Source organism: Solanum stenotomum, chromosome 5 (assembly GCF_019186545.1).
Source record: "Solanum stenotomum isolate F172 chromosome 5, ASM1918654v1, whole genome shotgun sequence".
Classification (NCBI taxonomy): domain Eukaryota; kingdom Viridiplantae; phylum Streptophyta; class Magnoliopsida; order Solanales; family Solanaceae; genus Solanum; species Solanum stenotomum.
Window position 1 is genome coordinate 9201295 of NC_064286.1, and position 27339 is coordinate 9228633.

Genomic DNA, 27339 nt, shown 5'->3' on the forward strand with positions numbered 1-27339 from the left:
TTACTTGTATTATAGGTATGTACTAATTTGCTTATCCTAAAGGGAAATTTAAATTACTAATATGATTCCTTTGGACCTTTATGCGTCTATTAGCGTGTTGGATATTACTATCTATACTATTTTGTTCCCACTTCAAAGCACTTAATAATTCTGGATTGACTAAGGTTGGTCGATTTGATGTATATAAACCCCTTTGATTACAAAGTTTGTCTGTTAGGTCTCTAGTTTCTAATATTTCTAGCTATAGACTTAATGCCTCTTTTATCTTAAGCCAGTCGGTTTTAGTCTGTAATTCTCTATATAGATACCAATAATATAATCTTAATTGGTTAGCAAAAGGGTGTTTTTTCATATATTAATAAAGTAATATAAATTCTTAAACAGTGTTCCCAAAAACCTTCAAGCTCTGATACTAGTAAAATACGTTTAAATATAAATTGAAGATAAGTATAATAAACTCAAGTTGTTTGTAAATTATAATGGTCGCGTTTGTAAAATATGTTGTAAAATCCTACTCAGTACTCCCTCTTCCTACTCCGCTATCTTGTTTAGTAGCGATTTGTTACTAAATCTATGTAATTTCTCCCAATTTCTCCCAAAATTACTTTTTTTTTTTTACTCTGTTCATCTCTTTTCCTTACCCCTTTTCTTAGCACCTGCTTCTTTAACCACACCCTGGGATACACAGTCCTTTTGGTTCTATAACCATGGCGGACTTTCAACTTCCTTAGGCATTTACAGGTTAATCCATCGGGGTTACTAAGAAGATAAGGAACTAACCATTTACTAAGAGTATTTTAAACCTTAAATAAACATTATAGTAATATAAACATTATATTTATAGAAATAGTAAATAATTATACATAGCAATAGTACAATAATAATATCTATATGATATAGGGAGAAAGTTACGAAGATCTAGAAAACTAATAACTACTTACATGATAATGGCCGGACTGAGGTTTCCCTTTCGGGAGTCCCCGAGTGACCTTGCTGCTACTTGAAAATTAAAGCACTCACACACTTTGTACACACTCTTTGTTTTTTTTTTTTTTTTTTTTTTGAAAGGGAAGGGGAATATGTAAACTATGAATCCTTACAATCTTACAAACTTCTTTTCTCGATGCTCTTCTTGCACTTCGCTCTACTTCTCTTCTTACAACATGGTTCTATTTATACAAGTCCCTCCGGATTTGAAATTCGGATTTCAATCTCTAAAAACTTTCTTCACCTGCCGGGTGCTCTTTGGGCCCCATCGTCACATGGCTTTGTGAAACCTTTTTTGAAATTGAGTGTCCTTCTTTGTCTTCTTGTGATAGTGGAGTTGTTTCTAAGTGGACATAGTGGAGTCTTCTTTATCATAATGGCATGTAGTGGAGTCTTCTTTATCATAATGGACATGTAGTGGAGTCTTCTTCATCTTAAATGCTTGTGATGTCACTGCTTACCTATTTGTTTGTCTTCTTGTGTTGATGTCATTGCTTACGTATTTCTCTAGGTATCCAGGTTGTGTAGTGCTATGGAATCAAAACTCATTCCTGAATCATTGTCTTCATTTGGGTTGTAATGTTGATTAAATTGGTCTGATAAATTATTTTCATCACTGCTACTCTCTATGTCTTCGTGAGAATTTGCTGGATCTGGTTTTGGATTTTCTCGTATAATTTTTTCTTGTATTACCTCCTTAGTCTTGTCTGTGAGTAATTTGTAAAGGGAACTTTTTATTATTTTTTCTATCCTTTTATTTTTTTTTCTTTTTTGGATTAATCCTTTTGTTCTTTTACTTGTCTCTGCCATTGTACTGAAACTTGCAGGCAAAATTCTTACACTTTTTGGTAAAGTGTCAACCATCAACGGATTTGATGAGTCTTTACCCGCTACTGTTTGATCGGGACTAGCTGTACCTTTAGCTGGTACAATAGCTTTTTCTACATTTGTTGGGGAATGTACACCCGTCTTATCCATTTTGTAGTGAGATGGAGAACTCTTACTTTGATCGGTATTTCCAAGTAAAAATCTTATCCTCTCTTGTAATGAGTGGATATGTTGTGTCATTTTCCCTTTTTCTGTTTCTAGTCTTTCGATCGTCTGATTTAGTCTTTTGAATCCTTCTGTCATTGAGGAACAATGATCGCAGAAAATTATTCTGTCTGTGTCTTTTTGAATATTGTATTGCAAAGATGGTCTTGAAATTTGTCTCAAAGCTGGGCTTATGAAATAGTTAGGCCCGAAAGTTCCTCTGGCATAGTCTAGTGCTTCATTCAAATTATTGAATCTCTTAAACAGTGGGGTAGGAAAGTCTTTAATTGAATCTACTACTTCTATCCATGTCTGAAATACTCCCTGTAATCTTCCTTGGACTACTACATAAAATCTGAATTTTTTGTCTTCATTTTTGTCCGTAAAATAATGGCTTAATGAATTTACTATTGACACGAAATAACTATTGTCTCGAGGAATCTTGTTGTATGCTATCCATAGGTTGTCTATTAAGCATCTTTGAGGTCTGTCTATCTTCGTTTATGGTTTTACCCTGAAACTTATATTAGATGGAGGATAGAAAATTAAATTTTGTTTTCCAAAATATATTATTTCCATGCTCGTTGTATTTTGTCTTGTTTGTGGTTGAAATAAAGTATTTCCTAAGAGAGTCTGCAACAAGTCTTTGTCTTTCTGTCCACTTGAACTTGAATTGGATGCTCTGTCTTTATCTGTACTCATGCTGAAAACAAACAGTTAGTTTTCACAAGTCTGCTTAGTTGATCTGCTAAAGAATTATCTTTTCCCTTTATATGTTCTAAAGATATATTGTATATTGACGTGGCGTCTAAAAAATTTAACCATCTTCCTTTACTACTATTTTTTCCTTCTATTTTTTGGTGGAATTTTACAATAGCCTCGCAATCTGTTCTTACCAAAATTTCTTGTTTATTAATAATGTATAATTTAAAACTATTTAATCCGTATATAACTGCTAAAAATTCTACATCTATGCTACTCATATTTCCTTTTTCTTTGTATTTTCCACTGTGATAAGCGCAAATTTTTTCGTCTTTTTTATCTCCATATTTATTGTTTTTTGTTTTCAAAACTGCCCCCCATCCTTCGAGACTTCCATCTGTTACTACTATTGGGTAATCTGTTTCTAGTGGGAGGGCTAAATCTGGTATATCTTTAACCATTTGTTTGAGTTTTTGTACTAGTTTTATGTCTTCTACATTAAAAGTCTTTTGTCCATGACTTCCTGTTTTAGAGTATAGGGGTCCTGCTACTTTCCCTAGATCTTTGATGAAACTTCGTGCATAATTTAGTATTCCTAAAATTTTTTGTAAGTCTTTAGTATTGTCTAATTTATCAGGCATGTCTAGGATCTTTTTTGCTATATGGGGTTGTAATTTTATCTTTCCATTTCCAATTTCTACTCCTAAGAATTTTATAAGAGTCTTACATAATTCCATTTTCTTCTTGCTAATTATAATTCCATTGTCTACGAACAGTTTGAATACCGTTTGTAAATGTCCTAGATGTTCATTGGTATTATTACTAAAAACTAAAATATCGTCGACGTAAACTAAAATAAAGTTTTTATAGTCTCTAAATATATTATCCATCTTTCTTTGAAAGATTGGAGGAGCTGTTTTTAAACCGAAGGGCATTACCAACCATTCGAAATGTCCATCTGGGCAGGTAAAAGTTGTCCATTCTATGCTATCCTCATGCATTTTGACTTGCCAATATCCGGACTTACAGTCAAATTTACTGAAAATTTTTCTTCCTTGTATCTGATTTATTAATTCTGATTTGTCTAGCAATTTATATCCATCCATTCTAGTGTTGTCATTAAGTCTTTTATAGTTTATTACCATCCTAGCTTTTCCTCTTAGTATTTCACTATGATTTCGTACCATGAATGCGGCTGACCTATGCTTTGAAGTTGACCTTCTTATTACTCCTAAATTTAATAATTCTTTTATTTGATCTTCAAATTCTCTCAGGTCTTCATTCGTGGATTCTATTGAAGCAGTTTTAACAGTATATTCTGGGTTAATAATATCAAGTCTGCAGGTTATATGATTGGCTTCCCAGTGCTTCAGGGGTCTTTCTCCAGTTATTTCTAGTTTATTTAAGATGGAAATTACTTCGTCTAGGTCCTTCTGGTTTTTTATAACTCCTATATGTTGTAATCCTTTCTTAAAATTATAAAGTTCAGTATTTATTTCTATTAAGTCATAGCTTTTCTCTATTTGTATATCAGATAAACTTAATTCTAATAATTCAATTTCTTTAATGTCTTCCTCTTCTTTCATAACATGTAATTTAGTACAGTTGCATTCTTTCCCTTTATTACATTTTAATGTATTTGTATCTATCTATCTATCTATCTATCTATCTTTCTTTCTTTCTTTCTTTCTTTCTTTCTGTCTATCTGTCTTACTGTCTATCTGTCTATATATATATATATATATATATATATATATATATATAGGATTGCTTTGGAGTCATCGGGGTGAGCTATTTGGATAATCCGAAGCAAGGGCGGATCTATTAAGGAGTGTGGGGGTGCCACGCCATCCCCGAACTTCGACGGAAATTCTACATATACATAGGTATCTATATATAATATTTGTATAAATGTATAGCGTGCCACCCAAAGAACAAAACTGGCATGTGGTGCAACGGTAGAAGGGCGATTTTATAAGGTTGATGTCGCGGGTTTGAATCCCGTTGGCATCTATTAATTTTGGGAAATCGCTGCACACGTTCTTTTAAGAAAAAAAAGGCTACAGGCATGGGAACTTGCTGCTTGACTTAAGTTAATTAAATTATTTTATCCTCTGAGGGAAAATGGATGAAAATCTTTGTTGGATGATGTTTCCTCATTTTGTGATGTGCATGATATCTTGATTCTCAAGTTGGATAAGTCTTATTTTCCCGAAAAGTCAAAACGTAATTCTTCGGATGTTAGTTATGCGCACCATTTGCGTGTTAAAGTCTTTTTTGTTGTCATTGATGTGCAACTTCAAGAGATTAATGATCGTTTTGATGTAGTGAGTAGTGATTTTCTTCTTGGGATGGGTAGCTTGAATCCGGTCAATTCTTTCTCTAATTTTGACAAAGGTAAAATCACGACTTTAGCAAAGTGTTATCCAAGTGAGTTTGATGATGGAAAAATTTGAGATTTGAGCTACCAACTTGATACGTTCATTATTTATATGTGAAGTGGTAATCCCAAGTTCTCCGACTTGCAAGGAATTCGTGATTTGGCGAAGGCATTGGTTGAAGCAAATCTTGCGGAGACTTATTCACTTGTTTATTTACTTGTAAAGTTGACTTTGATTTTACCTGTTGCTACGACAACTGTGGAGAGGGCATTTTTGTCAATGAAGCACATAAAAAATGAAGTGCGGAATAACATTGGTAATCAATATTTAAATGATTATCTAGTGTGTTACATAGAGCATGATGTATTTACAAATGTTAGTAATGATGTCATTATCGATCGTTTTCAGAATATGAAAACTCGTCGAGGACAATTGTAAATGAATGATGAATATTTATAATATTAGTAATATTATTGAAAGTTTTAAATTTGTTAGCTTCATACTTTAGTGTGGAGTGTAGATTTGTAATATCTTATTATTTATATTTTATTGATTGATTTATCATATACATCGAAAAGACGAATAATTTAATCAATATAAAGTTAATTTAATCGATAAGTCTATTTGGCACCCACAGACTCTAAATCCTGGATCCGCCTCTGATCCGAAGCACCAAATTCCATTTCTTTATCATTTTCCTATCTTTCTTTGTAGAGAGTTATTATTAAAGTATCAAAGTTATATTAGAAATCTTGCCGCTCTTGTATTTGGGTGATGTAACGCTTTTTTTTTGCATGTGTGTATTCCATTATGAAACAACTATTTATAATATTTATTCATAACTGTATTAAATTGATTTAAAAATATGTTGTGGTTCGCCTATTATGATTGGATAAATGTCATCACGGCTATTTAAATTAACAGTCAATCACAAAACAAGAATAAAAATATATCACCTACTATTGAATTTAATATTATGTCCTTTAGCTCCCTGACAAACATGATTTCTTACTTTTATCCAAAAATTAAATCTTCAGTAGTCCTATTATATATATTGGAACTATATTAAAAGAGAATAAAAAGACATAAACATGAAGTTACGTTAGTGACCAGATGACATCAGCTGAGCTGGAAAATTAAATTATCTCAATAGAATAGCGGCAACAACTATATCAATTTTAAAGTAGCAAAATTCATCATCGATACCAAATTATAAAAATACCTCTAACTACTTATTTGCACCGTTCCTTTTCAATTGTCATGTTGCATTTTTTTAGAGTCAATTTGAATATACTATATTTCAAATTAAATTAGATTACATAGAAAACTCCAAAAAAGATAAGATACTTTTTACATATATAGTGTTCAAGACATGACACTATCTATTGTTGTCCTAGTGAAAGTCACATAACACACTCTTCACTTTATTCTAGAATTACAACTTATATTAAACACACACAACACATGATATTATACCTTATTCTTTTTACAACGTCTAGGAGTAGTACAAGGCTCATCATATCATACGTTCATTAGTTGTGACTGTTAGGACCGAAATAAGCAGGTGTAATGCGGAAGCTAGCAAAGCAAACCTCAAAAGACCACGAGTAAGAAGACAAACGAGAAACACACCAAAAGAGACAGAGTTAACGTGGTTCGGTCAATCGACCTACTTCCACAAAGGAGATGAACAATCCACTATAAATATGAGAGTACAAAATATAGAGAGAAACAACCTCAATCAATTCACTCGGAATACAAGGAGGTACACAAAATTCTCCTCCATAACCACAACTCTCAAAACCCTAGGACTACATTGTGAATGTTAATTAAGTTAGAAGGAACAAGCCTATATTTATAGAGTCCTGAACCTTTCCTACAAGAAAAGGACTAGTAAAATATTAAAACATTTTCCTAAAAGGAAAACCTATTTATGGTAAGAAATCAGGGCAAATAAACCCCAACAGTGACCACCATTATTCTTGTGTTCATCATCGTCAATTTTTCACCCTTGCCAGTGGCATCATAACGACGACAATTGCTCTGGCAACCAAATCCACAGTAAGCCCTAGTTGAGCCACAAAACCCATATTGGCTACAACACAACCTATTGGCACAGGCGCGGCCTCTAGCTTGTCTTCCACATTGTTGTGCACTTGTCGCGGTTAGCAACAAGGCCAAAATCATCAAAATAACTACATGAAATTTCATTGTTTAATTTCCTTTGTTTTTACTATATGGTTTGAATTGAAATAGAAGCATGCATATAGTGGTATATATAGAGTATTTTCAAGAAGAATAGAGTTTTTTTGGTTGTTCTTATCTAAATCTTGTAGCTATAATTTAATAAAATAAAATGGTAAATTGAGAAAATAGCAAAAGAGATTCCATATTGTTGTTCGTTACGTCAATTCAAGCTTCCTCGATATGTTCAATTGAGAGCTTATAATGCAATCAATTGCATTCTCTGGTCTAATTGTTATTTTTTTCTTTCTGTATTTCGGATTTATCCACTAGGTCAGTCTGGTTCTTTGCACCTAGTTTTGGCATAACAACTATATTTCGATTCATCCTCTTTTTTCAAGGGTTCCATAATTGGACCTGATACAAAACAAAGTCAAAAGACTTTCCTAAGTAATTTCTTATAGTTTAGTGATTTATTGAGAAATTTACTCTTTTTTACACATCATATTAATATGATATATAGTTGTTATTTTAAAATCTCATGCGCCAAACATCATTCATTTGAAATCACTTGGATTATAAAAAAATCAATTGTACTTGGAATAATTTTTTTGACTTGTTTGAGGGGTAGTAATTAGAAAAAAGTCAACTTAACCAAGGGTACTTCAAAAGGGAATTTGAATAAAACGTGTTAAATTTAAGGGATTGGAAAGGGGATGTTTAGGTATTCTGCCAAAAATATACGATACATCACTTGGTAGAATAGGTAACATCACAATCCCAAATTTTAGACCGGGGCGAAACTAGGTAGTGATTCATGGGTTTGGACAACAAACCCACTATTTTTTCATAGATCTTGTATTTGTATTAGAAAATTAAATAATTATATATGTATATTAATTTGTGAACCCTATAACAAAATTGATTGACAGCTAAGTGGTAAGGAAGGAGCGAATAAAATACTTTCCACATATAAAGGAAGCTTGTTTTGCAATATTTCTCTCTTTTGTCCTAAAATTTAGAACCCAAACTCCTAATTCTGGCTCACACTACAACCAAACTGAAAGCCAGTCTTAAACAGAGAAAAAGAAGAGTAGCAGTAGTCCACCGAAAAACACAATATGTTATTCCAATTCAATGATACTGAACAGAATAATTCCAATTTCAAACCAACATAGAGGTACAAGGAGAAGAACATATTGCAGAAACCATAAAATATATTGAGGGCTAGGGAAAGAGCCGGACAAAGATTTTATATCGCTCTAAAACATGTACTGATAATGAACCACGAACACTATTCCATTCTCAGAGGAAACCCGCCTTAGAGATTGAACGGCAATGAGATAAGTTAAGTCAACATTCAATCTAAGACAGCGCTGACTAAGGAACAGAAACCAACAGACCCCATAGATCTTTGTTTATTGACTTTAGTTTCTCTCTACTTCTTCTGATAACCATTCTGAGGGCACGAAAAATAATTCGATATCCACAAATTTTCTATATATTCCTGCTGAAAAATTATAAAGACAAAGCTAGTAAATACTTTTACAACATATTTCTCTATGATAAAAGAAAAAAAAGAGATATATGAAAAAAAAACCTTAGATTCCTTGTTTGAGAGAACATTATGTAGATGCAACGGTCCTTCCTCTGCAGTAATAATAGATTTACCTTTTTCTTTCTGCACAGTGACATAAGACACTATAAGTTGCAAGCATATGATGTGAAATAAGACACTATAAGACACGAGATCAATATGATGTGATTGTAGATTGATCAAAGGAAGTCCTACGGATTGCTTGAGGTGATGAGTCTGGTAATTCGACAGCAGTACAGTGAGTAGTAAAGTGAATGTGTTATCAAATGTTTTGAACTTACATATGAGACAAGTCTTCAACTTAATATGATATTAGACGGTTATGTGAGATGTTCGCATTTTTATAAGGCATGTTTATTGTTAATTACTTGAGAACTAAGTATCTTGACATATGTTTTTAGTTAAAGTTTTATATAATATGATTTGATATGAACTTAAATGCCTTAAACTGTTTCGGAAATGCTTCTACTGTACTTACAAGGATAAGTACAAATGGGAGAAGATGGATCCACTAGTTAACAATGTGTTCGTTAGACTTTGTTCACCTTGTATTTACAGATTACTGATAAAGCCCTAGCTAATGAGAAGGTTGAACTAGCATTCTTTCAGAAGACAAAGTTAGTAAATACTTTCAGAACCTATTTAGTAAATACTTTCAGAACCTATTGAGGATAGCTCTATCCAGGAGAGTTGTTCCTTTAGAAATTAGTGTGGACTGCAACGAGGTCATAAATCTTATTACATCTAACAATTCTGCTTGGCTGTTGATTCATCAACTGGGGCACCCCAATTAGGCATGATTATAGAGAAGCTAACAAAGTGACAGATGCATTGGCAAAAGAAGGAACCCCTATGGAGCAGTGTCACTCCCTAAGCTACTTAGTAGTTCCACTGGTGTTTGTTTCGGAATGTAAAAAAGCAGACATAGCAGAAACTCTATTTACTAGGCTAACTAAGACCTCATCTACTTCTGTTTGTTGAAATATTAATATTGTATCCCCTCCTCGTAGTACTAATTTTGATTAGGGCGCTCCATCACTACCTTGTAATGATGCATATTAACTAACTATATTAATATAATATCAAAAATAAAATCTTTCATGTAATAAAAGTCGATCATTTGTGTTCTACAAAATTATAACAAACAGGTAGATTAAAATTAACCAACCAAATTATTTGGAAACTCTTCTACCTCAAAATATATAACCATCTCCACTAATTAACTAGGTGATTATTGGGGAAGGAAAGTTAATAAAAAGATCAGATGGTAAAGAAGTGTACAATCTTGTTAATTTTTTTTTTTTGCTTAACTCTATAAATTACATTTTCAAAATATAATGCTCTAGCCTCTATGATCAAACATAGGTATATGAGAAATTACCTCAGATTCCAAATTTGGGAGATCATGACAAAGTTGGAACGAGTTATCCTTTGTAGTAACACCTCCATAACTTCCTTGCTACACATTGAAACAAGACATCAAAAGTTGAAAAATATTGATTTACAATTATTTTCACTATGTATTCACAAGTGATATTATAGTTTTGAATCTCATTATTGAATTATCTTATACAACACAAATTTAAACTTACATATAACAAAAGTCAATTATTTGTGTTATACAAATATACGATAAATAACTAAAAAATGAAAATTAACTAGCCAAATTACTTGAAAAAAATCCTTTGACCACAAAATATATAGTCGTCTCTATTCATTAATTGGAGGTAAAGTGGGTAGAAATGACATAGTTGAGATAAAAGTAATAATGTGTACAAACTTTCTTAATTCACTCAACTCAGTAAAATTACCTCATGTCCCGAACTCGGGAAAACATTAAGGAGATTAAATGGTCTCTCATTTGCAGTAACAACCCCAAAATTTTCTTGCTACATGTTGAAATAAGACCCCAAAAAATGTAAACATATTTAACAAAATTATTTTTCATACTATTTATACGCAAGTTACGATATAGCTTTGATCTTCAATATTGTACAATCTTATTCAATACATATTTAACCTTCTTTGTAACAAAGTCGGTCATTTCTATTTTACAAAATGTAACAAACAAGTAAATTAAAATTCAGCCGGTCAAATTATTTGGAAATTCTTTCATCTCAAAATATACAATCAGTTCCCCTAATTAACTAGGGGACGAAAAGTAAGTAAAAAATATGAGTGAAGAGAAAAATAACAGTGTGTACACACTATCTTAATTTGCTTCACTTTATAAATAACAGTTTTAGGATATAATGTTCTATGAATAAATATAGGTATACGAGAAACTAACTCAAGTTTCAAATTTGGGGGAACATAATGGAGGTGGAACAAATTTACCGCTGTAATAACATCTTCATATTTTTTTTATTACATAGTGAAATAAGACATCATAGTTATAAGCATATTACTGACAAATATTTTCATTATGTATTCACAAGATATGATATTGTTTTACGTTTCATTATTGAAATATCTTATACAATATAAATTTGAATTTTATATAACAAAGGTCGATCGTTTGTGTTATATAAATATGTAAGAAATAACTTAATTAGAAATTAACCAGCCAAATTATTTGAGAACTCTTTCAGCTCAAAATATACAACTATCTCCACTATTAACTAGTGGAGGGAAAGTGAATAAAAAAGACACATAGTGAAAAAAAAATAGCGTACAATCTTTTTTAATTCTCTTAATTGTGTAAGTATAGTTTTAGAATACAATATTTATGATTGAACACAGGTATATGAAAAAGTGTCTGAGGTTTTAAGTTCGAAAGAACATTACGGAGAAAGAACAATCTTTCATCTTCAGAAGTTGTAAGCATATTTCATGATAAGTATTTTCACACTATTTATTCTCAAGTTAGGATATAATTTTGATCTTCAATTTTGGATGATCTTATTCAAAACAGATTTAACCATTTATCTAACAAAAGTTGATGATTTGTATACTACAAAAAGGTAAGAAAAAAAATAAATTAAAATTTAATTAGTCATATTATTTAGAGACTCTTTCACCTCAAAATATATAACAATCTCAACTAATTAACTGGGGCAGTGAAAAGTAGGTAGAGAGAATAACTAGTCAAGAGAAAAGTAAAATTGTGTACAAATATTTATAATTCGTTTAACTCTGTAATTGCATTTTTAGAATATACTGCTCTCTTACCAAACATATGTATATAAGAAATTACCTCAAGGTTTGAATTTGGGGGACCATTACGGAGTTGAATCGATCCTCCCTCTGTAATATCACATCCATGATTTTCCTGCTACACATTGAAGTATGACACTAAAAATTATATTGACAAGTATATGTACTATGTATAATAATTTTAATTATATTAAATAAAATCTCCATCTTTACTCTAAGAAAAAGGTAGAATATCTATCCTCTGTTCTCATTGATGCATATTATTCCCGAGAGGGAAAAGATGTTGAAAGATTATGCATCTTTGAGATCAGAGAATGAGATTATGGAAAAATATAATCATTATCTTCAAGAAAAAATAAATGATCTAAATTCTTATAGAAAAGAGAAAAATGTGAAAAACAATGCTCATATGACTCCAGAGGAAAGCATAAAAGTGTTGAGAAATAGCCTACATACTATGTCTAAGATGAATAAAGTCCTTCATTAGGAAATCCATAAGACAAAAATGGACTTAAATCACGATATGAGTTGGACTAGGTCCTCTGAAATCTTCTTAGTGTGTCTCAAATGTGCAATAAAGGAAACGATATGACGTTTACATAAAAAAAATGTTGATTAATAGATTCTAATTCTGGAAATTAATTCTTCTGCAAAAAAAGATATAAAATATATACAAAGTAGACATCATGATTCCTGAAGAATAAAAACTCAAATGTTTGAGTGTTGTTGTTGATAGTTCACTATTATGACACAAAAGATTAGGACATGCTAGTTTTTGCATGTTGAACAAGTTGATCTCAAAGGAATTGGTTATAGGCCTACCAAATCGAAGATTCTATGAACACATAATATGTGGAGTGTGTGCCCAAGGAAAGCATGTGAGGTCCAGATTCAAGCCAAAAGGGATGGTGAGCACAACGAAACTACTTGAATTGCTATACATGAACTTATGTGGACCTATGTGAGTACAAAGAAAGGAAAAAGGTGTGATTTTGTTATCGTTGATGACTACACCAAATTCACATGGATATTGTTCTTAACCACAAAATATGAAATGTATTTTGTGTTTCCATCTTTGTGAAACTGTTTCAAAAGAAATGAAAAATGTGAATTAATCAGCATCAGGTCTGATCATGTAACATGATATGAAAACTCCAAATTTCTTGAGTTTTGTGATAAAAATGGTATAGATCATAATTTCTCTTCCCCAAGAACACCACAATAAATTGTGTAGTTGAACGTAAAAATAGAACCTTAGAAAACATGGAAAGAACCATGTTGATAGCTAGTGGTCTTCCAAAGAGATACTGGGCGAGGTTGTAAACATGACTTGTTACTTAATTAACAGATGAATGATTCGCTATGAACTACTAAAAGGTAGAAAACCTAATTTAGCTCATCTAAAAGTGTTTGGATGTGTATGTTGTGTACAAAACAATGGAAAAGACGCTCTAGGTAAGTTTGATTCCAAAAGAGATAAGAGAATTTTTCTTGGTTACTCCTCATAAAGTAAGGCTTATAAAGTGTTCAACAAAAGAACAAGATGTATTGAATAAAGAGCATATGTTATATATATTTGACGAGTTGGCTGAGAAATTTATGCAGGTTGACTCTGATGGAATAAGACTAACAAATTACTTTGAAGATGACATAGATGAATTTGAAAGGAGTGAAACTGGTCCTAAGGTGGAGATGCAGAAATTCCATAAACCTCATTGAGAATGAAAATCATGAGAACTATGGAGATGAATCCATCAATTACTCCTCTGAACCTGGTTCATCATCTCCCATTGCTAATCAAGAAATTCACATGAGTAACTGGAAGCATGAAAGATCACATCTAGTCCAAACCATACTTATGCCTCTTGATTTAGGGATAACAAACAGATCAAAACTAAGGAACATGTGTGCTTTCTCTATTTATCTCTCCATGATAGAATAAAAAGTATAAAAGAAACACTATTTGATGCAGATTGGATGTAGCTATGCAATAAGAACTTAATCAGTTTAAGCACATCAAAGTATGAAACCTGGTCCCAGACCCCAAAATAGAACCATTACAGAAACCATATAGGGGTACGGAAACAAGCTTGATGATCAAGAAACAATAACCAGGAACAAAGCTAGGTTAGTGGTTCAGGGTTACAATCAAGAGGAAGGGGTCGACTATGGTAAAACATTCGCTACTCTGGTAAGAATGGAAGCAAACAAATTGATTTTCATCTTTGTAGCTCATATGGAGTTCATGTTGTATCATATGGATATGAAGAGTACATTTCTAATGGGTATCTACAAGAGGAAATATAAGTTTGTCAACCACATGGTTTTGGATTTCATGACCACCTAGAATATGTATACAAGTTGGACAAAGCCCTGTATGGAGCCAAGGTGAATGACACTCCAATTGCCACAACTACTAAACTTGAGAAGGATGAACCTGGTATCCTGGTCGGTGACATAAAGTATACAAGGATGATTTGATCACTACTTTATCTCACATTGAGCAAACCTGATATTGTCTTCAATGTAGGGTTGTGTGCAAGATTTCAGTCATGTCCTAAGAAGTCACATTTGAAGGTTGTTAAAAGAGTCCTCAGATATCTCAAAGGTACATAGAACTTTGGTTATGTGGTACCCAACTAGGGATTCTTTCAATTCGAGCGGATTTGCATATGCAAATTATGCAAGATATCTAGAAGATATAAAAGCACACATAGATAGCACATTTTCTTGGACCTTGTCTTGTGTCCTAGGCTACTAGAAAATAGAACTCGATCACCTTATCCACTGCAAAAGTGGAATATGTAGCAGTTGCCTCTTGTTGTGCATAATTGCTACGGATCAACCAACAAAATCAGGACTTTTGAATAATTGTAGGGTGCATACCAATCATGTGTGACCACACTAGTACAATCAGCATAGCCAAAAATTCAGTGCCCCATAAGTGCACCAAGCGCATTAATGTGCATCATCATTTTCTCAGAGACAATGTTGAAAATGGTCCCATTGTCATGAAATTGTGCAAAACAGAGGATCATGACATTTTCACAAAGGTGTTAGAGAGAGAGTAGTTTGACAATAATCGGCTTGCACTTCGTCTCTTTTATCAACCCTAACATGCATCCACCTTCTTTCTAAATGGATAGATTGACTTGTAGTAATGTTAACTCTATAAGCATTTTAAAGTATCAACTCAGCTTTGTACGGTAACAAGTTCACACCCACAACTCAAAGGAACTAAGTGGCTCAGATCTAATGATACTACCCTTAGTTTCCTACAATGAGCACTAGGGAGGTCTATCTCATGAATGAAATCATTCATAGTTGTTCTCACTGACATAGTACATCAAAATATATCCATGTTGAACAAACTAAAAAAAAGAACATGGTTCATCACTTGTCCGTTCTCCTTAATCCTTATATTATGGCAGGACCTATATTTGACTTTTTCCAAGACGTTTCAGGATATGACACTCTTAGAATATCAACTGCCTCATTCTTTTCTCATTTCAAATCACAAGTCAGAATATCATCATTGCCTCTTTCCAATCAGCCCAAAATTTCCTGAAGTGTCTGCACTCCTCCAAAAATCAGCATCTCTCCACTTTCAATCCAAAACATTTCCCGTCTTTACCATGGATTTACCTACCATTCCTCTATCTCATCCACAAACTGCCTCTCTATAATACCCTTCACCACCACTAGCTCTGATTGATTATTCGTTTGACGATGATGCATCATCATTTCAGGGGGGATCCACCCCAACTGCCTCTCTTCCTCACAAACTCGTGGGGAAGAAACCCCCCCCCTACCCTCATTAAGGAAGTTCTATAAAAAATCCACTCTCATTGAAAACCTTAATCTCTCTCTTCACCATAGTCCCTCACCGACTACATACCCCTCATCCACCACACATGATTCCCCTCTACCCTTATTGGCCTCCAAAGACCTTTTTACCCCGTCACCGTCGCCACCACCTGCTGAGCATCACATCAATCGTTCCCCTTCTATAAACCCCAATGTTGATCATCCCAAATCTGGATCAATAAGTTCGTCCTAATTAAGGCATGTCAAAGCTTCTGTTCCACCACAAGCCACCATCTAATTATCGCATTCTCATCCTCCTTTTATTTGAAATGATGATGTACCTCTAAGTCAACTTTGTCATGTTTCCCCAAAGAACCCATGCAAGCACATCACAGTCAAAAGTACTTGTCCTTGTACTCTAATCAATCGTAGAAAATCAACGATCACCCCTTTCATTCTTGGTGGATGGAGGGATCGTATCATTGCCCTTTGAAAAAGTAAAAAGTAGATGAACACTAGGGAAAAGAGAAAGTTGCACTCTCTACATCAAGCCACTGAGTCCAGTCGCAAACATCCTCACTCTAGGGGTAAGTCACCTATTCAATTACCCACGCAAGCACATCGTAGTCAAAAAGACTAATTCTCGTACTACATTCACTCCTAGCAAACAACATGAGTCTCTGGATCAGGTCGCAAGCATCCTCCCACTAGGGGTAAGTCACTTATTCAATCTCCTTATGAACTTGTTGATGTGGACTCGAGTCCAGAGGAAGACCAGGTCACTTTCACTTTTTACCCCATCCCTTCCCATGCTAAGATGAATGAGAACCTTGCTAATTTCTTAGCCATGGGGAAGGAAGTCTATTTTTGCCTCCAAGGTTGTACTAAAGGGGAGGGTGGTTGATGTCGATATGACAGAGTATCCAACAGTTCAAGAAATTGAGCTTTTAGGGATGAGTGCATTTGTAGTTAGATACTTCATTATGGGTGCATGAAAATGAGGTCAAAGAATTTTATACTAATCTGATAGTGTTGGAATATGTGTAGTCAATTTTTTTTTTGGGGGTGGGGGGTGGGGGGTGGGGTTGAGATTGTATTCGATTGCACCAAGTTGGGGGAGATCCTACAGGTTCCTACTATTGGGGTTGATTGAGCATGTGCGGCTTAAGGATGAGAATTGCTTGCTCGCATCAAAGTTAAACCAAGGGAGGGTGAATGTGAGGCCTAGTAAGGTGATGAAGGGGGAGATGGAGCCTTTTCAAAAGTTGTTGTTCGAGGTAGTGCATAAGGGGATAGCCCTTAGGGGGAATGTCATCATGAGCTGACATATAGGGCCATGAGATTGGAAAATGCTCTTAATCAGGAGGAACCTATTGATTGGACTGTTCTCATGATTTGCACATGGCTAGGATAGGTTGCTACAACTCCTAGACAAGCCCTCTTCCTCTTTTGTTTCCCATCCTAGTCTTTCCTCTAGTCTCTCTAGTGATTAACTGGTCCTTTTTGTTGTTTTTGTTGATATTTCAGATATTTTTTACTACATTGTCCTGATAACTATGTTGGTGCCCTTGGAGCTTAAATGCAGTGCTCTCTTGATCATGTCTATCTTTTTCATATGTGTTGTAGTCTCTCTTTGCATATTTTTGGATGACTAATATCCTTAGATTTATGGTTTCTTGGTTATCTTGATTTTTGTGGTATTGTTGCCCTAGTGGCTATGAGTGTTTATTTCAACTTGCCTTGATAAATTGACACTTTTATTATTTAATTAATGATGCCAAAAGAGAAGATATTATTCAGTATGTGGCCTGGTTGTGTATTGATCATTGTGCAGAATATATATTAGGGGGAGAAATTGATGACAGGTCAATATTTGGTAAAAAATAGTTTTGATGATTGACAAAGTGGACTAGGTTCTGAAGATTAGTTATAGAGTGAAGTAGGAAGATAAGGCGCGCAAAAATAGAGTTAGAATCTGCATAAGGTTCTATAAAAGGAAAGGCCTACTTTTTGAGGAACTACTTTCCTTGTAAGACTCAACTAGGGATTTTCATACGCATAAAACAAGACGTCTATAAAAGGAAAATTAGCATAATGAGGCAATTGCTTTTGCACACACTGAATATCGTTTTTCTCAGCGAAAGGAAAGAAGCGGCAGAGGGAGCATACAATAATAGAAGAAAGGAGAACTAGAGTTAGGTTTTCTTTCTAATGTAAGTTTATCATTTTTGTGACTTGGAATCGTTCTTGAGTTGTAAGCTGAAACCACTCTTTAAAGTTAGTGAGAATTTGCTGAAAATTCTACATGTTCTAGGCCATGCCTTTTATTTTCTTGAGCAAAGAGGTTTACAACGATAAACATTTGTGTTCTTTCGTGACACGTGTTTCACTTAAAGTCTAACAAGAACCAGGTTCTTGTATCAAATGGGTGCTACAAATTTCTTTAAAAGGAATATGAAGTTAAGAGAAAAATAATAGTATATAAGAACTTGCGTAATTCATTCAACTTTGGTATTGCACTTTCAAAACATAATGCTCTGTGATTTAACAAACATATGTATATTAGAAACTACCTCGAGGTCATGATTCAAGATAATACTATCGATGAATGAACATTCCTCTGCAGTAAGACTTCCATAATCTCCTACCTACAAAGTGAAATAAGATATCAGAATTTGTAAGTATTTTTGCTAAAAATAATATAGTTTTGAATTTCAATATTTAAGTATCTTTTATAGCAAAATGATAGTGTGTATAAACTTTCTCAATTCTCTTAGCTTTATTTATAATTATATTATTCATTGACCAAATGTAGAGTATATGAAAAACTACCCCATCTGAATTTGAGGGAACATAAAGATGCTCGAACAATGCCTCCTCTGCAGTAACACCTCCATAGATTCCTTGCTACATAGTGAAATAAGACACCAAAAATTATAAGCATATTTACTGAAAAATATTTTTTGTAAGTATTCAAAAGTTATAATATTATTTTGAGTTTCATTAGTGAACTATTTTATACAACACACATTTAAACTTTGATATAACAAAGCTCAATCATTTGTGTTCTACCAAAATGTAAGAAATTACTTTATTGTGAACTGATTTATCAAAAAATAAACCACCATCTCTACTAATAAAATAGGGTAGACTTTGGGTAGGGAAAGTCGATAAAAAAAAATTCTAAGAATAGAGATACATGATAGTGTCTACAAATTTCTCAATTTGCTTAACTTTGTAAATAATATTTTTAGGCTACAATTCTCTATGACTCAATATAGGTACATGAGAAACCATCCCAAGTTTAAAATTTTGAGGAACATAAAGGTGTTGAAATGATTTTTCCTCTGCAATGACATATTCATAATTTTTTTGCTACACAGTAAAATAAGACATCACAAGCTGTAAAAATTCATATATTCACAAGTTTTGATATAGTTTTAAATTTTATTATTAAAATACATTAAACAGCACAAATTAACCTTTCATATAATGTCAATCATTTGTGTTCTAACAAAGTTAGAAACAACCTAATCAAAAAATTATCATCCAACTTATTTGTAAACTCGTTTACATCAAATCATTCATCTCCACAAATCAACTAGTGGAGGAAAAGTGGGTAAAAAGGACAAATAGTAAGAAAAGAAAATACTATGTACAACTTTTCTTAATTATATAAGTATATTTTAAAATGTAATATTCTATTACAGAACATAGGTATATAGGTGCAAAATTTGGAGAAGCATTACTGAAATGCAACGGTCTTTCTTCTGCAGTAATACTTGCATAATTTCTTTGTTGTTACAATAAAATAAAACACTAGAAATTTTAAGCATATTTAATTACAATTATTTAAACATTTTTTATCCTCAAATAATGATATGGTTTTGATATTCGATATTGAATTATATTATTCAATATTTATTTAACCTTTCATATAACAAAAGTCAATCAATAGTGTTCTCCGAAAATGTAAAAGACAAGTCAATTAAAAATTAACCAATCAAATTATTTGGAAACCCTGAGAAAAATGTTAGTGTATATGTATTTTCTTAATTCGTTTAACTCTATAAATTATATTTTCATAATATAATACTTGTTGACGAAACATAAATATATGAAAAAATACCTCAAGTTTTAAATATAGGGGATCATAATGGAATTAAAATATTTTTTCTTTGTAATAGCACATCCGTAATTTTCTTGCTATACATTAAAATAATACATCAAAAATTGCAAGTGTTTTTACTATTATCATGTTGTATTCACAAATTATTATATAATTTTGAATTTTTCTATTAGATTATCTTTTACCCTTGAAAATATACGACACAAATTTTACCTTTTATGTATCCAAAGTCAATTATTTGTATCCTTCAAAAAATTAAGACAAGCAACTAAATTGAATATTAACCTACATAACTATTTGGCAATCCTTTGACTTCAAACTGTACAACCATCTCTACTAATTAATCGGGGGAGAGGAAGTGGTTATAACATAACTATTTGGGGATAATATTGGAGATGGAATGATGTTTCCTCTATAATAACACCTCCATAATTACCTTGCTACAATGAGTTGAGACACTAAAAATTATAAGCATATTTAGTGATAATTATTTTAATGATGTATTCACAAGTTATGATGTAGCTTTGAGTTTCATTATTTAATTTTTTTTTATACAATACAAATTTAACCCTTTCATATCAAAAGTCAATCATTTGTGTTATACAAAAATGTAAGAAACAATTAGATTATATTAACCAACATAAGTATTTGGGAACCCATTCACCTCAAAATAGGCAATCATCTCCATTAACTAACCGGGGGAGAAAAAATCAATCAAAAAACAAAATTATGAAGAGAAAAATGATAGTGTATACAAACTTTTTTAATTCACTTAAGTATAAATTAATTTTTCAGAAAATAAGACAGATATATGAAAAATTACCTCATACTCTGAATTCGGGAGAACATTACCAAGATGTAACGGTATTTCCTCTGCATTAATACCTTCATGATTTCCTTGCTACATAATGAAGTAAGATACAAAAAATTATATGAAGATTTAATACTAATAATTCTACATTATTTATTTGTAAGTTATGATATAACTTTTATCAGTTACTTTAGAATAACTCACGTAATATACTACTATTGACGTAGATTACCTGCTCCTATTTCCTAGGAAGTTAGCTTAGCACAATCTGTTTACTTTTCTTTGTATATAAACAGTACTGGAAACTCATTAATAATATACAATTTCATTCTACTTTTCTGGAATTATAAAAAGCTCCATAATCAAATATTTACGTCAGAAAGACTACAACTCTTTAAACATAGAGAATACTAGAAAACAAATAAGAACAAATATAAAAATTAGAAGTACGTACCAAATTACAAGGCTTCTGATTAAGATGTCGACTGAATATTTTAGTAAACTCTCTATCTTTCTCATGATCAGACTGGAAGTCTCGAAGATCAGCCTCGGTATCATGACCCGCAAAGTTGAAATTTTCTATCATAAGTTGTGGAGCTAAAGTTGAAATATTGTCAGACGTTGCTTTCCTTGTAGACAATTTATTGGCATTTTCATATGTGATTTTACTTGAATTCAAAATCAACTCTGGACTAGCGTCTTTTTTCAAGCTCATACGATAGTTCTGCAAAGTGTACAAGCATGGATATGATTACCTTGTTCTAATAATAAAGAAAAATAATGATGCAATTGCTTTAAGTGAATTTCCACATTAGATTTATCTAACTTTCTAATTTGTTCTATCAAGGAGTTTATAACATGAGCATGTTTTCATATAACAACAACTATCAAATTTGATGGCTTTTATTCAAGAAAATATCTCATTTAAGGATGCTTGAGTTCCATTTAAGAAATGTTACAATATCTTGATAGGTTGAGAACCATTTTCACTAAAAAAAATTTAAAAAATAAATCGAACTCCTCATCAACTTTGAGTAATAGACATTTTCTAACCATCCCTCTCTACCCTTCCCCCTTATTTCAAGTCATATCTATTTTACCCCTAACATTCACTTGGGACCATCAACGGTATTGAGTGCAGGACACGTCCAGGACGTAGACTCGGGACATGAGATTAAGTTTCACTTTTGTTTCATTTTCTATTGTTAATATAGAAATGAGTTTTTATTGTTATTGATAAAATATTTTCTTAATTATAATTTAAAATCTATTTACTCTATAAATAGATAATCATTTTAAAAATTGTTATAAATATACCTCTATTTTTATTAATTCTTTTTTTATTACCTACTTTGAAATATGTTTATAAAGTTATTCTCAATTTTTTTCAGTTGTAACAAATGGAGTAATTTTGATTATTATAAATGAAACGAAATTTTCTAATTATGCTTACGCTTATTTTATTTGTTTGGTACATAAATTGATTTTATTGCCAAGTTGGAAATACAATTCATGAAAAAAAAAAAAAACAAGCTGGACAGTCCCCAGAGTTGCATCAACTATCTAACTTCTCTATCATAACTACCAATTCTCTCTCCAAGGGTTGCAACATCATAGCTAGCTAAGTACCTAGCTTTACATAAAATAAGTATTATTATAAACCAGTATTAACTCTTAATTAGTATTTCGTATTTTTCTCTTTCCATCTCAAAAATAATATTTATTTTTCTATATGTGAATTTATCGTATAGATTCCTAAAATGATAAATATGGTGACTTTTAAAAAGTAAAAAAAAAAGCGGTTGATAGAAAATATAAACATCAAGGTAATTAATTAAACCTGAAGATGACTGGCAATGTGTTTTTTACTCAATCCAGGAATATCCATGAGTTCAAGAATTTTTCTCGGATAAGCTTCTGCAAAAAAAAAAATCACATATAAAAAATAATAAATTATATTTTTTTACCAATATCATGTTCATTTCCTTGTTTTACTCAATCGAAATATATATATACAATTAGTGATGGAGGCAGAAAATTTATTAAGGGGCGTCAAAAATACAAAAGTAGACATCTGTAAAAAATAAGGGGACTCAATCAAGTACCTACAATATATACATGAAATTAAAAAATTTATCTAGTTAAATAGTATAATTTTTCGGTGAAAGATCGTATATAATCATCTAATGAGATTGCGTTATATAAATATAAGAAATTTATAAAACGGTGTCAAAATATACAAAAGTGGACATGAGTAAAAATAAGAGGTATCTGTCAAGTACCTACAACATATAAATATAATTGAAATTTTAATCTAGCTAAATAATGTAATTTATCGATGAAAAATGGCTCTGTCATTGTAGGTCATATTTTATCGGTCTTATTTTTCTAATCACATATTTTATGGTGTCTTACATATAGATAATATTTGAATGACCTCATATTAAACAATTATTTATGTCTTGGAAGACTTACTTTTCACGCCAAGTATTGCAATAGCTTCCAAGAATTTGTTGTGAAGGGAATCCGTCCAAACGATTCTACTCTTCTTGGATGGTTGAGATGAACCGTCTTCATTTTCAGCCTTGTCATATTTTCTCGTAGACTTGTCCCTCTCACTGACCGAAGACGAAGATTCAATATAAATTACCTCATTGAGGATTTTCTCATTAGTGTTTTCTTCAAACTCTTGTTTGCTTGTGTGCTTCTTCTTTTGCAAGGATGTTGTGTATTCCCATAAATAACTTATATTATCTTGTGTTATGGGCTTCATTATGAAGAAAGCAGCTCCATTGTCATGTCCTTTCATAAGTGTATTGTCTTTCTCATCATTTGACATAACTGGTGATCACATTCAATGATACAGATTTAAGTCATACAATTCGAGCAAAATAGAGCAAAAAGGATGGGGGTTGCAAATATAAACAAGCAGCAACTAAACAAATGTTGACAGGTTACTTGTTCTCCCAGAACTCCTCCCCCCCTTAATCCCCAGCTAGTACCAAATTTAGGGGAAAATAAGTATATCTTTAGGAGATAGAGGACGCAATAGAGTTAATGAGGGAAACTCGGTAATAATATTGAGAATTTAAAAAAATACACATACTTATCTGTCCATCAAATCTATCAAAAAGCTCAATCGATATTTTTGTGCCCTGCAACTAGGAGTTAGGAAACTATGTGGTAGTAATGAATCCGTCTTTGGTAACAGAGAACCCTAGGAACCAAGAGAGGGAGACTCCAATGATAATACTACCCACGATAAATAGATCCATGAGCTTAATAATATGAAATTGTAGAGGGTGCAATGGGGACGACTTTAGAGATTCACGCAAAATCTTGACCTTTTGTGGCAATATCACCTAAGGTCAAGACTAGCATAAATACATCCAAAGAGCCGTGAGTCATTTGTAGTACGTTTAGAGATTCACGCAAAATCTTATGTCATAATCTTATAAAAATAAAAGATAACTTCAAAGGAAACTGGCTCTTAGGTGGGGACTTTAATGATATCTTAAACGTCACAGATAAAAGTGTAGACTCAATTGTTAATCTCTATAAGGATGCCTTTCAAAATGGCCACATCCCTAAATAAATCAATAGAACTCACATTTGTTTAGTTCCAAAAAGAAAGAGTACTGTCAATAACCTTAAAGATTTTTTACCCATTAATCTTTGTAATACCACATACAAGATCATTATGAAAATCATCTCCCAAAGACTTAGACCTTTCATGGATAAACTAATAGGACCTTGTCAACCTAGTTTCTTGGAAAATAGGCAGGCAACTGATAATGCCATCATCATCCAAGAAGTAATCACTCATTTCATGAAAGTAAAAGGAAAATTTAAAATGCTAAACTATTAGCTAAAATTGATCTGGAAAAGGCATTCGATAAGATAGAATGGTCCTTCATAAGAAACATATTAAAATTCATCAACTTTCCCTCAAATATTATCAACCTTAGAATGTCCTCCATCTCCACTAATGAAGTTTCTATACTAGTACTACTGTACATCCTCCCCCAAACCCTCCTATCAGTCTAGCACTGCCACTTTGTTATAATGATGCATATTAGTATTAATATAATAGTCTATTTTGACCACAAAAAAAAACTCTAGAATTGATTTAACAAGAAGTATAAAAATAAAAGGCTTAATGGAAACTCTCATTTGGACATACAATGTTTTATATTGTTGGTACATTTTTAATTAGTATCGTGTAATTTTGAAATTTGATGGGATATTTCTGGTATTTCTAATTAAAAAATATTCTCATAGTTCCTATTAAAGCCAATAGCAAGAGTTTGTAAAATATTTATGAGAGACTAAAAGTCCTTAGTTTTAACACACTTAAAGAACCAAAACTACTCTGAAAAATACACAAACATAAGTGATAACATACTTGAAGTTCTATATGAAGTTATTTGAGAATGTTTATTGTTTAAGGGAATTTTGGATATCCCTTCATTACTAAAAAAACCTTTTAGTGTCAAGTTCTCTTTTGATTTTTCATGACGTTAATTGTTTGTATCTTAATAACTCGACTTGTCTCGTTTTTGCTAGCTATCTTGAGAAGTGATCATTATTGTTAACTCAACAATGTGTTCAATTATTTCTTCTTAATTAGTTAGATGCTTGATTGTTCTAGATTAATCCCTATTCCGCATATCTTTAATTTCTTTTCATAAATCAGCCATAGCATTATTAGGGTTAGTCGTTATTTCATATATACTACAATATATTATTTGAATCTTTGTGAGTTGAGAGTTATCAATAAAGAACGACTTTTTCACTCATATACATCTATAATTTAACATATATTTTGTTTCACAAAGAATATAAAAGAATTACAAACTTACAGCCAATAGGAATGTCAAATTCTTTAGCTATTTCTTGTTGAAATTGAAAGACATCAATTTTAAGCATGTGGACATCTATGAGCAAAAGATCAAATGAGAGGCCACTGCTCCGAAGGCCACCCAAAGCAACTTCTATGTTATTCACTGTCATAACTGAATTAAACAAAGCAATTCTATTATTATACATAAACATATAAAAAGAAAGAATTAATGCTAATACATATAGAAATATTTCCAAAATCATTTGATGAAAAATTAAAGAAATTAATTAGATGAAGTGAAATATACTTCCTCGGTTTCTTTTAGTTGTCTTATTGCAATTTTTCAAGAGTCAATTTGACTAACTTTCAAAGTTAAATTAAATTACATTATTTTGATATTTTAAAATAAAAATTTTAATATCCATAAACTATACAAAAATTACTATATATTACAATTTATTATGTCAATTTGATGCAAAAAAAAAATACATTTATAATGTTAGTCAATATTCATATCGTTTGCCTCTTAAAGAGAAAATTGTGTCAAATAAAAAGGAGAAGAGGGAATATATATTAAAATATGCTAATTAAGATTTTATTACCATAAATAGAGTATCAATTCCTTAAACTAAATGAGTATACTTACACTAAATTATTAGATTGAATCGGCTTCTTGATTAAGGATATAGGTAACCTAGGTTATAAAATGTGTTATTTTATAGATTTTTTATAAATTATTATGCCTAGATTATTAAATTACTAGTAGCATTCCTTTTGACTAATGCTCCAAGTAATTAATAGTAACAATGAGTTATTATTGTTATATAAGAATTTTTTACTTTAAAGGTATCTTTGTCCTTAAATAGTGTAATCTCCTGGTGTAGGTATCATTATTCGATATTTTATTCAGAAGAGGATTCATAATTTAAAGTTTATGAGTTCTTTATTATAATTTCTTTGAATTATTGAGTTTTAAATAATAATTTATACATATAAAATAAATTATTTAAGATAAATAATATGAATTTGCAAAGAAGTTATTGATTCCGCCGGATTGGTACCTTATAGTCTCTTCGCATCTCATTATTTTACGCATAAAACAATACATAGATACCAACATAACCTAATACATATATTATAAAATAGGACCAACCCAATATTGTATTAATTAAATGTCTATTCTATATAGATTTTATGTTAAAATTAGCTCTACATATATATAAAATAGTGGTGTCTTATTAATTTGTACAGTCAAAATTCATTAAATAGAAAAGGAAAGAACAATTGTCTTGTTTGAATTTTCATATAGTAGTATTTAAATAAAGTCAAAAATCCATTTAATTCATTTTATGTCAGTTTTGACGTACATAAATCTTAGATCAAGAAAAGAATAGAAAAAATACCCTACTTTGGGATGGAATAGGTGTGATCGCAACTTCAGATTTAAGATCATGACATTCACAAATTACGAAAAAATGAAAAAAAAAACAGACAAGTACCTTCGAATTTCGAATTCTTGAGTGATGCAATAGTAGTGAGAAGACAATTGATATCATCATCCACAACCAGAATTCTAAACTTTTCACTGTTTTCTACCTCCATTGATTTCAATTTCCCCAAATCATAAATGATAACAATTGATTGCAAGGTGTTTTAGATTGTTTTTCTAGAAGGGAAACACAAACTTAAAACAGATAAGCAAAAAAAAAT

The 27339-nt window shown here is 31.7% G+C and overlaps 1 protein-coding gene across 1 annotated transcript; it reads right to left on the reverse strand.

Moving 5' to 3' along the window:
* Window positions 1-7046: 7046 nt before the first annotated feature.
* LOC125863660 (two-component response regulator ARR14-like) lies at window positions 7047-27231 on the reverse strand. Its single transcript, XM_049543702.1, has 11 exons — window positions 27129-27231; window positions 25649-25801; window positions 23262-23627; window positions 22627-22703; window positions 21241-21510; window positions 20799-20876; window positions 18679-18753; window positions 18420-18494; window positions 10695-10772; window positions 10265-10342; window positions 7047-7145 (listed from the first exon to the last, which is right to left on the reverse strand). Exons 1-11 carry the CDS (start codon window positions 27229-27231, stop codon window positions 7047-7049), a joined length of 1452 nt encoding a protein of 483 aa, XP_049399659.1.
* Window positions 27232-27339: the final 108 nt, after the last annotated feature.

Excerpts from the sequence above, each read along its gene's own strand:
- LOC125863660 (XM_049543702.1), bottom strand. The coding sequence starts at position 27,231 with ATGGAGGTAGAAAACAGTGAAAAGTTTAGAATTCTGGTTGTGGATGAT. Across the intron at positions 20,877-21,240 it reads ATCAGAAGCCTTGTAATTTG|CAAGGAAATCATGAAGGTAT; the intron begins GTACGTACTTCT and ends TTCATTATGTAG. Across the intron at positions 18,495-18,678 it reads TTCCCTCAAATTCAGATGGG|GTAGGAGATTATGGAAGTCT; the intron begins GTAGTTTTTCAT and ends TTCACTTTGTAG.